This window comes from Rhinopithecus roxellana, chromosome 22 (genome assembly GCF_007565055.1).
Source record: "Rhinopithecus roxellana isolate Shanxi Qingling chromosome 22, ASM756505v1, whole genome shotgun sequence".
NCBI lineage: Eukaryota > Metazoa > Chordata > Mammalia > Primates > Cercopithecidae > Rhinopithecus > Rhinopithecus roxellana.
The window spans coordinates 6,535,434-6,551,194 of record NC_044570.1 but is presented as its reverse complement, the minus strand read 5'-3'; the positions used below and the strand labels follow the sequence as shown (position 1 = coordinate 6,551,194).

Here is a 15,761-nt window from a genome sequence, read left to right as displayed (position 1 = left end):
GCCACCTCGCCCGGCTGGTTTTTCGTAGAGACGGGCTTTCACCATGTTGGCAAGGCTAGTCTTGAACTCCTGACTTCGTGATCCGCCCACCTCGGCCTCCCAAAGTGCTGGGATGACAGGCATGAGCCACCGTGCCAGGCGGTCTCTCCTCCCTTAATGCTTCCTTCTCTCTTCTCGCCCAGCTTCCCCTCTGCTCACCCTCTCTCCCGATCTCTATTTTAGTCTCTCTTTGTCTCTCTCAGTCTTGTGATTTAGGGCATTTTGTGCTGAGTCCCTTTCTAGTAATTGGGATCCTTATCTCGTGATGGGTCATTAAAAATAGCCACGATTGGCCGGGCGCGGTGGCTCACGCCTGTCATCCCAGCACTTTGGGAGACCGAGGCCAGTGGATCACCTGAGGTCAGGAGTTCAAGACCAGCCTGGCCAACATGGTGAAACCCCGTCTCTACAAAAAATACAAAAATTAGCCAAGTGTGGTGGCAGGTGCCTGTAGTCCCAGCCGCTCGGGAGGCTGAGGCAGGAGAATCACTTGAACCTGGGGGGCGGAGGTTGCAGTGAGCTGAGATCGCGCCATTGCACTCCAGCCTGGGCAACAAAAGTGAAACTCTCAGAAATAATAATAATAAATAAATACACAATGAATTTGAATTCCACCTGGCAGAACAGAAAAAGAGTGGATTTATTCCAAAATAGGAGGGAGAACGTGTGATCCTCTCATTCATATCCTTTTATGACATTTAGTTCTGAACTGATTTGCCCCAAGTGTTCAGTTGGGATCAAAGATGTCTTTTAGCCAATAAAATCAAACTTCCCCTGGCCGGGCGCGGTGGCTCACGCCTGTCATCCCAGCGCTTTGGGAGGCCAAGGTGGGCGGATCATGAGGTCAGGAGATCGAGACCATCCTGGCTAACACAGTGAAAACCTGTTTCTACTAAAAATACAAAAAATCAGCCAGGCGGCGCCTGTAGTCCCAGCTACTCGGGAGGCTGAGGCAGGAGAATGGCGTGAACCCGGGAGGCGGAGCTTGCAGTGAGCCAAGATTGTGCCATTGCACTCCAGCCTGGGCTACAGAGCGAGACTCTATCTCAAAAAAAAAAAAATCAGACTTCCCTGTTGAGTATGACCTGTGTCACGGTGACCATACTGGGCTCCTTCCCGGTTTTTTTTCAAGACAGTCTCCCAGGCTGGAGTGCAGTGGCACAATCTCGGCTCTCTGCAACCCCTGCCTCCCGGGTTCAAGCGATTCTGCTGCCTCGGCCTCCCGAGTAGCTGGGATTACAGGCACCTGCCACTGTGCCTGGCTATTTTTTGTATTTTTAGTAGAGCTGGGTTTCACCATGTTGACCAGGCTGGTCTCGAACTCCTGACCTCAGGTGATGCACCTGCATCCCAAAGTGCTGGGATGACAGGTGTGAGCCGCTACACCCTGCTTCACCAGGTAAACTTTCAAGTTCAAAAGTGCCGCTTGGAATTCCAGCGGGCGGGAGGCTGGGGATATGGGTGCATGTGAAAAAAGCAGTGGTGTGTCTACGATTCCCCTCTCTGTGCCCACGTGGACACATTATTCAGCTCCCACTCAGAAGTGAGAACACGTTGCATTTGACTTTCTGTGTCTCCTTGATTTCAATTAAAGTAACGGCCTCCAGGGTAACAAAACCACACTTCTATGCCCTAAATCTATAATATGTCAAGGTAAAAAAAAAAAAAAAAAAAAAAAAAAAAAAAAAAAAAAAAAAAAGTGGCCTGGGCACGGTGGCTCACGTCTGTCATCCCGGCACTCTGGGAGGCCGAGGCGGGCGGATCACCTGAGGTCAGGAGTTCCAGACCGGCCCAGCCAACATGGTGAAACCCTGTCTCGACTAAAAATACAAAAATTAGCCGTGCCTGGTGGTGGGCACCTGTGTCCCAGCTACTCGGGAGGCTGAGGCATGAGAATTGCTTGAACCCGGGAAGCGGAGGTTGCAGTGAGCTGAGATCATCCCACTGCACTCCAGCCTGGGAACAGAGTAAGGTTCCGTCTCAAATAAATATGTATTTCAAAAGTGTCAATATGACATGAACTGGTGTGAATTTGTTCACCTGTATTGTTTAAGTGGATGATTTGGGTTATTAGATTGCGATAGTGTTCAAATTCCATAGGCCCTAGCCTCCAAGACAAAGCAAAGATGTTTTGAAAAATTATGTATTCTGTGTCTAAAATGGCACCATCTGCATTTTTGAAAAAGTTGAGATGATATTACAGATGCCTCGGGTGGCTCGTGCCTGTAAGCCCAGCACTCTGGGAGGCCGAGGCAGGAGGATCACTTGCATCCAGGAGTTCGAGAACAGCCTGGGCAACAAAGCAAGACCCCGTCTCTACAAAAATAAAAAATTAATCGGGCTTGGTGGCAGGCACCTGTCATCCCAGCTGCTCAGGAGGCTGAGGCAGGAGGATTGACTGAGTCCAGGTGTTGCAGACCAGCCTGGGCAACATGGTGAGACCTCGTCTCTAGCAAACAGAGGGAAACTTTGACGTTTTTAAACTAGCTGGCCCTGTAATCCCAGCACTTTGGGAGGCCGAGGCGTGCAGATCACAAGGTCAGGAGATCGAGACCATCCTGGCTAACACGGTGAAACCTCGTCTATACTAAAAATACAAAAATTAGTCGGGTGCGGTGGCAGGAACCTGTAGTCCCAGCTACTCAGGAGGCTGAGGCAGGAGAATGGCGTGAACCCGGGTCTTCTGCATTCTGGGGCCATGGCGACACCACGCTGGCCAGGAGGGTCCCAGGCTCTTCTCAATCTCTCGGGCCCCTCCTCTCCTGCTGTCGCTGCCCCAGTGAGCCTGCAACACCTGTAGGAAGCTTCAGGTGCCTGAGCCTCCAGGCCAGCCCTTCCCTGCTCCAGCCAAGCTTCCAAGCCAGCCCTTCCCCTACTCCAGCCAACCCTCCAGGCCACCCCTGCCCCTACTCCAGCCAACCCTCCAGGCCGTCCCTGTCCCCTACTCCAGCCAAGCTTCCAAGCCGGCCCTTCCCCTACTCCAGCCAAGCCTCCAGGCCGCCCCGGCCCCCTACTCCAGCCAAACCTCCAGGCCACCCCTGCCCCTACTCCAGCTAACACTCCAGGCCACCCCTGCCCCTACTCCAGCCAGGCCTCCAGGCCACCCCTGCCCCTACTCCAGCCAGGCCTCCAGGCCACCCCTGCCCCTACTCCAGCCAGGCCTCCAGGCCACCCCTGCCCCTACTCCAGCCAGGCCTCCAGGCCGCCCCGGCCCCCTACTCCAGCCAAACCTCCAGGCCACCCCTGCCCCTACTCCAGCTAACACTCCAGGCCACCCCTGCCCCTACTCCAGCTAAGACTCCAGGCCACTCCTGCCCCTACTCCAGCCAGGCCTCCAGGCCACCCCTGCCCCTACTCCAGCCAGGCCTCCAGGCCACCCCTGCCCCTACTCCAGCCAAGCCTCCAGGCCGCCCCGGCCCCCTACTCCAGCCAAACCTCCCGGCCACCCCTGCCCCTACTTCAGCTAACACTCCAGGCCACCCCTGCCCCTACTCCAGCCAGGCCTCAAGGCCACCCCTGCCCCTACTCCAGCCAGGCCTCCAGGCCACCCCTGCCCCTACTCCAGCCAGGCCTCCAGGCCGTCCCACTCGCCGGAGTTATATAAAATCTCCTGGGGTTTCTGGCCAACTCTATCTCCCAAACATCCCATCCCCAAATGGCAGCTTCTGACCGTGTCCAGACCACGCACGCCTCTCCTGAAACCGACCTGCCAGACCCTGTCTCAAGGTGGTGAGGGAGTCCGTGCGATGTCCCTGAGGGCTTTTAAAACCACCCTGTTTGCTGTCCGCCGGCCCCCTCCCCTTCCTGTGTCTGTCCGGATGCTCCGGCCACGCGGGGTTCTTGGTTTTCGTTTGAACAGCCTGCACGCACTGCCTCTCCCTCTGGCAGGAATGGCCTCTCCTGGGAGCACCCACCCGGTCCCTCCTGCCTCAGATTTCAAAGAATTCCACAACCGCCTTCACCCCAGAATCCAGCTCTCCCTCCCCTCCCCTGCTGTCCACATCCTCAAATCACCTTCCAACATCTTCATCTTTTTTTTTTTTTGAGATGGAGTCTCGCTCTGTCTCCCAAGCTGGACTGCAGTGGCGTGATCTCGGCTCACTGCAACCTCCACCTCCTGGGTTCAAGTCATTCTCCTGCCTCAGCCTCCCAAGTAGCTGGGATGACAGACGTGCACCGCCACCAGGCCCAGCTAATTTTTTGTATGCGTAGTAGAGACGGGGGTCTCACCATGTTGGCCTGGCTGGTCTGGAACTCCTGACCTCAAATGATCTGGCTGTCTTAGCCTCTCCCAAAGTGCTGGGATGACACGTGTGATCCACCACACCTGGCCGAGATCTGATGGTTTTATAAACGGGAGATCCCCGGCACACGCACTCTTGCCTGCCGCCGGGTGCGAGAGCTGCCTTCGCTTCTCCTTTACCTCCCCGCCGTCACTGTGAGGCCTCTCTGGCCACGTGGAACTGTGAGTCCACTCAACATTTTTTTTCTTTATAAATTACCCAGTCTGAGGTATGTCTTTATGAGCAGCATGAACATGGACGAATACAATGTGTTTGTCAGCCATGTGTGTGTCTTATTTTTCAGAAGTGTGTGTCGGCCGGGCGCAGTGGCTCACGCCTGTCATCCCAGCACTTTGGGAGGCTGAGGCGGGTGCATCACCTGAGGTCAGGCATTCGAGACCAGCCTGGTCAACATGGTGAAACCCCGACTCTACTAAAAATACAAACATTAGCCGGGCGTGGTGGCAGGTGCCTGTCATCCCAGCTACTCAGGAGGCTGAGGCAGGAGAATGGCGTGAAGCCGGGAGGCGGAGGTTGCAGTGAGCCCAGATCGCAGCCACTGCACTCCAGCCTGGTGACAGAGCGAGGCTCTGTCTCAAAAACAAGACAAGTGTCCGTTCATGTCCTTTGTAAGTCTCCATTCTCTAGTCACCGTGTTCCTGCCCTTCTCAGTTCCTAAGGTAATCGCCTTAACTCAGATCCTTGAGAAATCCCCTCAGCAGGCAGAGATTTGGTCTCCTGACAGTGGCTTTGGGGTTCCATTAAGCAAATGTGATCAGGGGCCAGCCCTGTCTGTCTCCAGGTGTCCCCGGGAGTCCCCAAGGACCCTTCGTCGCTCTGAACTTCAAGGCTTTCTCTCTCTCTTTCTCTCTCCCTTTCCCTCCCTCCCTCCCTCCCTTCCCTCCTTCCTTCCTTCCTTCCCTCCCTTCCTCCCTCCTTTTCTCTTTCTTTCTTTCTCTCTCTCTCTTTCTTTCTTTCTTTCTTTCTTTCTTTCGTTCTTTCTTTTGTTCTTTCCGTTCTTTCTTTTCTTGTTCTCTTTTTCTTACGTTCTTTCTTTCTTTTCTGTTCTTTCTTTCTTTCTTTCTTGTTCTTTCTTTTTTTCTTTCTTTCTCCTCGCTTTCTTTTCTTTTTTCTTTCTTTTCTCTCGTCCCCCCTTCCTTCCTCCCTCCCGCCTTTCTTTATTTTCTCTTCTTCTCTTGTTCTTTTTTCGTTTCTTTGCCTTTCTTTCCTTTCTCTTTCTCTTTTTTTCTTTCTTTCTCTGTCTCTCCTATCTCTCTTTCTCTCCTTCCCTCCCTCCCTCTCCTTCCTTCCTTCCTTCCCTCCTTCCTTCTTTTTCTTCTCTCTCTCTCTTTTCTTTCCTTCTTTTCTTTACTTTCTTCTTCCTTGCTTTTCAAGACAGAGTCTCACTCTGTCGCCCAGGCTGGAGTGCAGTGGCGCAATCTCGGCTCACTGCAACCTCCGCCTCCCGGGTTCACGCCATTCTCCTGCCTCAGTCTCCCGGGTAGGCTGGGACTACAGGCGCCCGCCGGCACACCCGGCAAGTTTTTAATTTTTAGTAGAGACGGGGTTTTGCCATGTTGGTCAGGCTGGTCTCAAACTCCTGACCTCAGGTGATCCTCCCACCTCAGCCTCCCAAAGTGCTGGGATTACAGGCGTGAGCCCCCGCGCCCAGCCCCGGCACAGTCACATATTAATTATATGCAGGCATTTAGATTGTTCAGATAAACGTTGCAAGATATCTAGGCTGAAATGGGAGAACCTCTTGAAGTCAGGAGTTCGAGACCAGCCTGGGCAACACAGTGAAACCCCCATCTGTAGAAAGAATTAAAAAATTAGCCAGGCACGGTGGCTCTCGCCTGTCATCCCAACACTTTGGAAGGATGACACGGGTGGATCCCCTGAGGTCAGGAGTTCGAGATCAGCCTGGTCAACGTGGCAAAACCCTGTCTCTACTACAAATACAAAAATTAGCCAGGCGTGGTGGCAGGCACCTGTAGTCCCAGCTACTTGGGAGGCTGAGGCAGGAGAATCACTTTAACCCGGGAGGTGGAGGTTGCAGTGAGCTGAGATCCAGACACTGCACTCCAGCCTGGCAACAGAGCGAGACTGCATCTCAACAACAACAACAACAAAAAACGAAAAAGGGTCTGGCTGTGTTGCCCAGGCTGGCCTGCTGGCATCTCGAAGTTGAACTTCCAGCCTCCAGAAGTGTGACAGAACTGTTTTTTGAGCCGCCCGGTTTGCGGAAATTCGTGCGACCCGCAGAAATGAATCCAGAACCTGTTCCATCCATGAGACGATTCATTAGTGCTAATGATGGGTGAGCATATTGGTCTGGGATCAGTTCTGCAGCTGATGACTCCACGGCTCAGGGGATGCCTCGTGCAGACTATTTTAGGGCTGAGGAAGCCTGTGCACAAACCAGGGAATTCCGACACGCTTTGTGATCCTCTAATAAGGTTAATGCAAGTTTCTAGAGTGATCTGTCTTTGGTTGAGTACTAAGCAGCCAGCAGGGAGATTCAGGCAGCAGCCGTGAGCAGGTGCGTCTTCCCCAGCTTGCTAGCAGGCTCCGTGCTCCTACGAGCAAACGCTCCAGAGGCTCCGGAAGCCGCGGCTGGATTGGAGACGGCATGGGTTCCTCGGGGGACGACGGCTATCGCCTCCTAAATGAGTATGCCAACGGCTTCATGGTGTCCCAGGTAGGATACGCCCTGTGGGACAAGCGGGAAGTAGATTTCCGTTCATCACACTCATGTTCCACGGGGGGGAGCGTCAATCGAAAACAATGACGAGTCTCCATCGTTCCAGGAGGTTTATTTCCCACCGGGAGAGACGTGCACCTGCCACATAGCCTCAGGAGGTTCTGAGGATGTGTGCCCAAGGTGGTCTGGACCCAGCTTCGTTTTAGACATTTTAGGGAGACATGAGACATCTATCAATATATGTAACTACATTGGGCTGGGCGCGGTGCCTCACGCCTGTCACCCCAGCACTTTGGGAGGCTGAGGCGGGCGGATCATGAGGTCGGGAGTTTGAGACCAGGCTGGCCAATATGGTGAAACCCCGTCTCTACTGAAAATACACAAATTAGCTGGGCTTGGTGGTGCATGCCTGTCATCCCAGCTACTCAGGGAGGCTGAGGCAGGAGAATCGCTTGAACCCGGGAGGCAGAGGTTGCAGTGAGCCGAGATCCTGCCACTGCACTCCAGCCTGGGGAACAGAGCTAGACTCTGTCTCAAAAAAAAAATAAATAAATAAACAAAAACGCCACACACACACACACACAACAAGAATGGTTAATGGTGAATTTTATGAATTTTACTTTAATGCAAACATAGAGATAAGTCAGAGATTTATTTATTTATTTATTCTTTTTTTTTTTTTTTTTTTTTTTTGAGGCAGAGTCTTGCTCTGTCTCCCAGGCTGGAGTTCAGTGGTGTGATCTTGGCTCACTGCAGCCTCCGTCTCCTGGGTTCAAGTGATTCTCCTGCCTCAGCCTCCCAAGTAGCTGGGATTACAAGCGCCAGCTACCAAGCCCGGCTAATTTTTTTATTTTTAATTTTTATTTATTTATTTTTCTGATATAGAGTTTCACTCTTGTTGCCCAGGCTGGAATGCAGTGGCATGATCTCGGCTCACTGCAACGTCCGCCTCCCAGGTTCAAGCAGTTCTGCCTCAGCCTCCCGAATAGCTGGGATTACAGGCACCTGCCACCATGCCCAGCTAATTTTTGGTAGTTTTGGTAGAGATGGGGTTTCACCATATTGACAAGGCCGGTCTCAAACTCCTGACCTCAGGTGATCCACCCGCCTCGGCCTCCCAAAGTGTTAGGATTACAGGCACGCCCCACCACGTGCAGCTAAGTGTTTTATTTTATTTTATTTTGAGACTGAGTCTTTCTCTGTTGCCCAGGCTGGAGTGCAGTGGCGCGATCTCAGCTCACCGCAAGCTCCGCCTCCTGGGTTCAGGCCATTCTCCTGCCTCAGCCTCCTGGGTAGCTGGGACCACAGGCACCTGCCACCATGCCCGGGCTAATTTTTTGTATTTTTAATAGAGATGGGGTTTCACTGTGTTAGCCAGGCTGGTCTCGATCTCCTGACCTCGTGATCCGCCCGCCTCGGCCTCCCAAAGTGCTGGGATGACAGGCACGTGCCACCACCACGTCTGGCTAATTTTTCTGTTTTTTAGTAGAGGTGGGGTTTCTGTTACTGTCCCGGACAACAGTCACTTGCTCCCTTCGCCTCCTTTGACCACAGGCAGCCCGCTGGGGTTACTGACTGCTCATTCAGAGCCTGTCGCTGGTTCACAGGGGGTTTGCTGGGTCCGAAATCTTGGAAGAACAAACACTTTAGGACACAGGATACCATGTCATGGGAGCTGTCAGCAGTTGAACAGAACCAGAGTTAAGGCAGAGTTAATACCACCTTAAGAGGATCAAACTTAGTGCACCCTGAACAGAAACAATTAGCTAATGCAATTTTCATAGACCAAGAGTGAACACAGACATAAGAAGATAACATTGAGTATCCCCTTGGCCGGGCGCGGTGGCTCACGTGTGTCATCCCAGCACTTTGGGAGGCCGAGGCGGGCGGATCACAAGGTCAGGAGTTCGAGACCAGCCTGACCAACATGGTGAAACCCCGTCTCTACTAAAAATACAAAAATTACCTGGGCATGGTGGCAGGTGCCTGTAGTACCAGCTACTCAGGAGGCTGAGGCAGGAGAATCGCTGGAACCCCGGGAGGCGGAGGTTGCAGTGAGCCGAGATCGCACCATAGCACTCCAGCCTGGCAGACAGAGCCAGACCCAGTCTCCTCAAAAAAAAAAAAAAAAAAAAAAAAAAAAAGTGGGAGCTATGGGAGGGATAGCATTAGGAGAAATACCTAATGTAAGTGACGGGTTGATGGGTGCAGCAAACCACCATGGCACGTCTATACCTACAGCAAACCACCATGGCAGGTGTATACCCACAGCAAACCACCATGGCACATGTATACCTACAGCAAACCACCATGGCAGGTGTATACCTACAGCAAACCACCATGGCACGTGTATACCTACAGCAAACCACCATGGCACGTGTATACCTACAGCAAACCACCATGGCACGTGTATACCTACAGCAAACCACCATGGCAGGTGTATACCTACAGCAAACCACCATGGCACGTGTATACCTACAGCAAACCACCATGGCACGTGTATACCTACAGCAAACCACCATGGCAGGTGTATACCTACAGCAAACCACCATGGCAGGTGTATCCCTACAGCAAACCACCATGGCACGTGTATCCCTACAGCAAACCACCATGGCAGGTGTATACCTACAGCAAACCACCATGGCACGTGTATCCCTACAGCAAACCACCATGGCACGTGTATACCTACAGCAAACCACCATGGCAGGTGTATACCTACAGCAAACCACCATGGCACGTGTATCCCTACAGCAAACCACCATGGCAGGTGTATACCTACAGCAAACCACCATGGCACGTGTATACCTACAGCAAACCACCATGGCACGTGTATCCCTACAGCAAACCACCATGGCAGGTGTATACCTACAGCAAACCACCATGGCAGGTGTATACCTACAGCAAACCACCATGGCACGTGTATACCTACAGCAAACCACCATGGCACGTGTATCCCTACAGCAAACCACCATGGCACGTGTATACCTACAGCAAACCACCATGGCACGTGTATCCCTACAGCAAACCACCATGGCAGGTGTATCCCTACAGCAAACCACCATGGCACGTGTATACCTACAGCAAACCACCATGGCACGTGTATCCCTACAGCAAACCACCATGGCAGGTGTATACCTACAGCAAACCACCATGGCACGTGTATACCTACAGCAAACCACCATGGCAGGTGTATACCTACAGCAAACCACCATGGCAGGTGTATACCTACAGCAAACCACCATGGCACGTGTATCCCTACAGCAAACCACCATGGCAGGTGTATCCCTACAGCAAACCACCATGGCAGGTGTATCCCTACAGCAAACCACCATGGCACGTGTATCCCTACAGCAAACCACCATGGCAGGTGTATCCCTACAGCAAACCACCATGGCACGTGTATCCCTACAGCAAACCACCATGGCAGGTGTATCCCTACAGCAAACCACCATGGCACGTGTATACCTACAGCAAACCACCATGGCACGTGTATCCCTACAGCAAACCACCATGGCAGGTGTATACCTACAGCAAACCACCATGGCACGTGTATCCCTACAGCAAACCACCATGGCAGGTGTATCCCTACAGCAAACCACCATGGCACGTGTATCCCTACAGCAAACCACCATGGCAGGTGTATACCTACAGCAAACCACCATGGCACGTGTATACCTACAGCAAACCACCATGGCAGGTGTATACCTACAGCAAACCACCATGGCAGGTGTATACCTACAGCAAACCACCATGGCACGTGTATACCAGTGTAACAAACCTGCACGTTCTGTACATGTATCCCAGAACTTAAAGTATAATAATAATAATAATAATAATAATAATAATGGTAATAAAATTTTTGGGAGCAGAAAAAAAAAGATCAAGCTTAGTACACCCTTAACAGAAACAATTAGTTAATGCAACTTTCACAGACCAAGAGTGAACATAGACATGAGAAGATAACATTTAACATACCCTTAAAAGAACAATTAATTCACCCCACCCCAACAGGAATGAACGCAACTTTAATGAATGAAACAGAACACACAATGCTAGTTTTAAAAGGTTAATACAACATTAAAGAACAAGAATTCATATAGCTTGTTTTTTTTTTAGACCGAGTCTCGCTCTGTCTCCCAGGCTGGAGTGCAGTGGTGCGATCTCAGCTCACTGCAACCTCGGCCTCCCGGGTTCACACCATTCTCCTGCCTCAGCCTCCTGAGCAGGTGGGATTACAGGCATGCACCACCACCACACTGGCTACTTTTTGTATTTTTAGTGGAGACGGGGGTTTCACTGTGTTGGCCAGGCTGGTCTCGAACTCCTGACCTCAAGTGATCTGCCTGCCTCGGCCTCCCAAAGTGCTGGGATGACAGGTGCGAGCCACCACGCCCGGCCTAATCTAGGTTTAATAGAAAAGATGCTAATACAAGCTTAGTAGAATAAACTTGATGCAGACTCAGTGTAACAAGCAGTCAATGCAATCTTAACCAAACAGGAATTAATAACAGCTTAACAAAAAAGGTAATACCACCTGAATAGAATACATCTTAATACAAGCTTCGTAAGAACAAGCACTCATAAAACCTTAATAGACTAACCTAACATACCCTAAATAGAGCAATTAATTAATACAAATAAAACAAGAGCTAAGACAACCTTAATATAATTAACAGAATAACAACCATAAAATCTTAACGAAACAAGTTAACACAATCTTAATAGAATTATTGTTAATCCAATCTTAATAGAATAAAACTTTCTCTACCCTGAACAGAAAAATTTAGTTCATACAGAATTATTAGAACAAGAGCTGCTGGACGCAGTGGCTCACACCTGTCATCCCAGCACTTTGGGAGGCTGAGGCAGGTGGATCACTTGAGGTCAGGACTTCAAGACCAGCTGGGCCAACAAGGAGAAACCCCGTCTCTACTACAAATACAAAAATTAGCTGAGCATGGTGGTGCATGCCTGTAATCCCAGCTACTTGGGAGGCAGAGGCAGGAGAATCACTTGAACCCGGGAGGCGGAGGTTGCAGTGAGCTGAGATCGTGCCCCTGTACTCCATCCAGCCTGGACGACACAGTGAGACTGTCTCAAAAAGAGATAGAGAGGACCATGCCTGGTGGCTCATGCCTGTCATCCCAGCACTTTGGGAGGCTGAGGAGGGTGGATCACTTGAGGTCAGGAGGTCCAGACCGCCCTGGCTAACATGGTGAAACCCCGTCTTTACTAAAAATATAAAAGTTAGCCAGGGATGGTGGGACAGGCCTGTAATCCCAGCTACTCGGGAGACTGAGGCAGGAGAATCGCTTGAACCTGGGAGGCGGAGGTTAGGGTGAGCCGAGATCGCGCCACTGCACTCCAGCCTGGGTGATGCAGTGGGTGATCATGCAGTGGGTGATGCAGTCATCTCAAAATAAATACATAAATTAATATAAATAAATAAATACATAAATAAAATGCCTGTTTTCCATAGTGGTGCAACCTCATTGGACTCCGTCTCAAAAAAAAAAAAAAAAAAAAGGAAAGAAAGAAATGAATAAAAATATAAATAAAACAATGCCTTCCTCCCCAGCCTGCCCTGCTATGGGGTATTTCTATGACTATGGGTTCCCAGGGTCAGGCTGAGCGCTGACCGTTTGTTTCTGCTCCTGCTCCAAGGTTCTCTTCGCCGCTTGCGAGCTGGGGGTGTTCGACCTTCTCGCCGAGGCCCCAGGGCCCCTGGACGTGGCAGCAGTGGCTGCAGGTGTGGAGGCCAGCTCCCACGGGACAGAGCTCCTGCTGGACACCTGCGTGTCCCTGAAGCTGTTGAAAGTGGAGACGAGGGCAGGAAAAGGTGAGCACTTTGAAGGAGGCATTTTAAGCGGGTCACCCTCTGCAGCCCATGTGTTCTGTAAAAAGCCAGACCGTCTCCATCCCAGCTAACACCACGAAACTCCATTTCTACTAAAAAAAAAAAAAACAAAAAGTTAGCCGAGTATGGTGACGGGCGCCTGTCTTCTCAGCTACTCGGGAGGCTGAGGCAGGAGAACGGCGTGAACCCGGGAGGCAGAGGTTGCAGTGAGCCGAGATCGCGCTGCTGCACTCCAGCCTGGGCGACAGAGCGAGATTCCGTCTGTATTTGCAGGTGTGGTTTGTGTCACAGCTACTGAGTTCTGCCCTGGGGACGTCAAAGCTGCCAGAATGCCAGGCCCAGGCTGGGGGATTCCTTGAGCCCAGGAGTTTGAGAGCAGCCTGGGCCATGTAGCAAGACCCCATTTCTAAAAAAGACAGAAAAATTAACTGGGAGAGGTGGTATACACCTGTGGTCCCAGCTATTCAGGAGGCTGAGACAGAAGAATTGCTTGAACCCAAGAGGCAGAGGTTGCAGTGAGCTGAAATTGCGCCATTTCTCTCCAGCCTGGGCAACTGAGCAAGACTGTATCTCAAATAATAATAATAATAATAATACAAAAACGAACTGGGAGTCGTGGTACATGCCTGTGGTCCCAGCTACTCAGGAGGCTGAGGCAGGAGGATTGTTTGAGCCTAAGAGTTCGAGGCTTCAGGGAGCTATGGTCATACCGCTACACTCCAGCCTGGGCAACAGAGCAAGGTCCTGCGTCAAAACAAAACAAAACAAAAAACAAAACCGTACACACAAAAAAACAGCCAGAGACGTTATGCAAATGATGGGGTTTCTTTTTTTTCTTTTCTTTTTTTTTTTTTGAGACGGAGTTTCACTCTGTCCCCAGGCTGGAGTACAGTGGTGAGATCTTGGCTCCCTGCAACCTCTGCCTCCCGGGTTCAAGCGATTCTCCTGCCTCAGTCTCCTGAGTAACTGGGACTAGAGGCATGAGCCGCGACATCTGGTAATTTTTGTATTTTTAGCAGAGATGGGGTATCAGCATGTTGGCCAGGCTGGTGTCAAACTCCTGACCTCAGGTGATCCACCTGCCTCGGCCTCCCAAAGTGCTGGGATTACAGGAGTGAGCCACCATGCCTGGCCCTCTCGCCCTGTTTTTGAGACAGAGTCTTGCTCTGTTGCCCAGGCTGGACTGCAGTGGCGCGATCTCGGCTCACTGCAACCTCCGCCTCCCAGGTACAAGCGACTCTCCTGCCTCAGCCTCCCCAGTAGCTGAGATGACAGGCGCCCGCCACCTGGCCAGGCTAGTTTTTGTATTTTTAGTAGAGACAGGATTTCACCCTGTTGAGTAGGCTGGTCTCGAACTCCTGACCTCAGGTGATCCACCCGCCTCGGCCTCCCAAAGTGCTGCGATGACAGGCATGAGCCACCGTGCCTGGCCTCAATAAGTTATTTTAGACACTGGGGAAATGTAATGTATGTTTCCTCTCGTGGTTCAACTGCGTTTGTACTTCCTCCACCCAAAACTCCCAATGGGATTTGTCTAAACTGAACCCGACAGGGGTACCAGCTGCCCCGGGTCACCTTTGAGCCTTTCACAGAAGGCCCCAGTTGTGCGGGTGTTGGCGCTCCCAGGCAGGAATCATGTGGAAATCACCACGTTGGTGAGCTGGGGAGCGTCCGCCGGTAGGGACTCGGAATCTCACTGCTTTTTCCCTGTTCTTTTTTATGTGTTTCAGCTTTCTATGAAAACACAGAGCTGTCCAGCGCCTACCTGACCAGGGTCAGCCCAACGTCACAATGCAGCCTGCTGAAGTACCTGGGCAGGACCAGTTACGGGTGCTGGGGCCACCTGGCAGATGCGGTGAGGTGAGGGGCTGCATCCAGGCGGTACCCCTGGGGGGCTGGTGAAGGGGCATTGGAGGAGGTGAAAGGGAAGTTTTTTTTTTTTTTTTTTTTTTTTTGAGACAGAGTCTCGCTCTGTCACCCAGGATGGAGTGCAGTGGTGCAATCTCGGCTCACTGCAAGCTCTGCCTCCCGGGTTTACGCCATTCTCCTGCCTCAGCCTCCCGAGTAGTTGGGACGACAGGTGCCCGCTACCACGTCCAGCTAGAGATGGGGTTTCACCATGTTAGCCAGGATGGTCTCGATCTCCTGACCTCTGGTGATCTGCCCGCCTCCCAAAGTGCTGGGATTATAGGCGTGAGCCACCGCACCCAGCCTCTTACAAAAAAAAAAATTATTTATTTATTTTTTGAATGGAGTCTCACTCTGTCGCCCAGGCTGGAGTGCAGTGGCTCCATCTCACCTCACCCAGCCTGAAATGGCAGATTTCTTGCAAAACCAAACATGGCATTGCTAGAGTTGCTTACTTAGAGCAGACGGTAGAAATCACCTGGTGTGGCTGGGTGTGGTGGCTCACGCCTGTCATCCCAGCACTTTGGGGGGCCGAGGTGGACAGATCACTTGAGGTCAGGAGTTTGAGACCAGCCTGGCCACACAGTGAAACTTCCGTCTCTACTAAAAATACGAAAATTAGCCGGGCGTGGTGGCGGGCGCCTGTAGTCCCAGCTACTCGGGAGGCTGAGGCAGGAGAATCGCTTGAACTTGGGAGGCGGAGGTTGCAGTGAGCTGAGATTGTGCCGCTGTATTCCAGCCTGGATAACAGAGCAAAAATTCTGTTTCAGAAAGAAAGAGAGAGAGAGAGGAAGGAAGGAAGGAAGGAGAGAGGAAGGAAGGAAGGAAGGAAGGAAGGAAGGAAGGAAGAAGGAAGGAAGGAAGGAAGGAGAGGAGGAAGGAAGGAAGGAGAGAGGAAGGAAGGAAGGAGAGAGACCCTCCTTTCCGTCCTTCCTCGCCTCAGTCCTTCCTGCCTCCTCTCTCCGTCTTC

At 51.7% G+C, this 15,761-nt stretch overlaps 1 protein-coding gene across 1 annotated transcript in view; it reads left to right on the top strand.

Annotated features, from left to right (window-relative positions):
- The first annotated feature begins 6,939 nt into the window (after window positions 1–6,939).
- The window catches only part of ASMT (acetylserotonin O-methyltransferase), a 39,046-nt gene continuing 30,224 nt past the window's right edge, over window positions 6,940–15,761 (top strand). The window contains exons 1-3 of the mRNA XM_030926266.1: window positions 6,940–7,023; window positions 12,691–12,865; window positions 14,614–14,738. Of these exons, the coding sequence (XP_030782126.1) occupies window positions 6,955–7,023; window positions 12,691–12,865; window positions 14,614–14,738 (369 nt within the window). The 5' untranslated portion in view covers window positions 6,940–6,954. The remainder of the gene's footprint in view (window positions 7,024–12,690; window positions 12,866–14,613; window positions 14,739–15,761) is intronic.